General features: G+C 53.5%; 1 protein-coding gene across 1 annotated transcript in view; it reads right to left on the bottom strand.

Annotated features, from left to right (window-relative positions):
* Positions 1 to 50: 50 nt before the first annotated feature.
* Positions 51 to 398, bottom strand: part of LOC113940986 (zinc finger protein RFP-like) — a gene marked incomplete at its 3' end in the record, with an annotated part of 3,179 nt that continues 2,831 nt past the window's right edge. Inside the window, exons 5-6 of the mRNA XM_027632141.1 lie at positions 320 to 342; positions 51 to 171 (exon numbers count right to left, since the gene is read on the bottom strand). Of these exons, the coding sequence (XP_027487942.1) occupies positions 51 to 171; positions 320 to 342 (144 nt within the window). The remainder of the gene's footprint in view (positions 172 to 319; positions 343 to 398) is intronic.

Here is a 398-nt window from a genome sequence, read left to right as displayed (position 1 = left end):
AACACATAAAATTCCATCTAATTCATATAAAAATACAATATAATCCCCACGATACCTTGGAAGCTCCTCAGGGTCTCCTCCAGGACCAGGTTTTTCTCCCCGAATTTGCTGATTTTCTTTTCCAGCTCTGGAAGAGGCGACGGGGGCAGCTGGAATTGTTCATTTTGGAACCTTGGGGAGGACGGAGGGAGGAGTTTGGGGGAGCCCGAGGAACCCCCTGACCCCAAACCCCGAATGTTTTTGGGCCTCTGAGGGAGGAGAAACACGAGATCCGAGCCCCAGATCCCAGCCTGGAAAAGTCGGGAATTCCCGCCCGTGCCTGCTCAGGGTGCTGCCGATGTCCTGGAAAGGGAGAGAGAGGGAAGAGGGAATTCAGGGAATGGGGCTTGGAATCAGGG

The sequence above is a fragment of the Corapipo altera genome, unplaced genomic scaffold, assembly GCF_003945725.1.
Source record: "Corapipo altera isolate COAL_440 unplaced genomic scaffold, ASM394572v1 60148, whole genome shotgun sequence".
Lineage (NCBI taxonomy): Eukaryota > Metazoa > Chordata > Aves > Passeriformes > Pipridae > Corapipo > Corapipo altera.
This window is presented reverse-complemented; position numbering and strand designations above follow the sequence as displayed.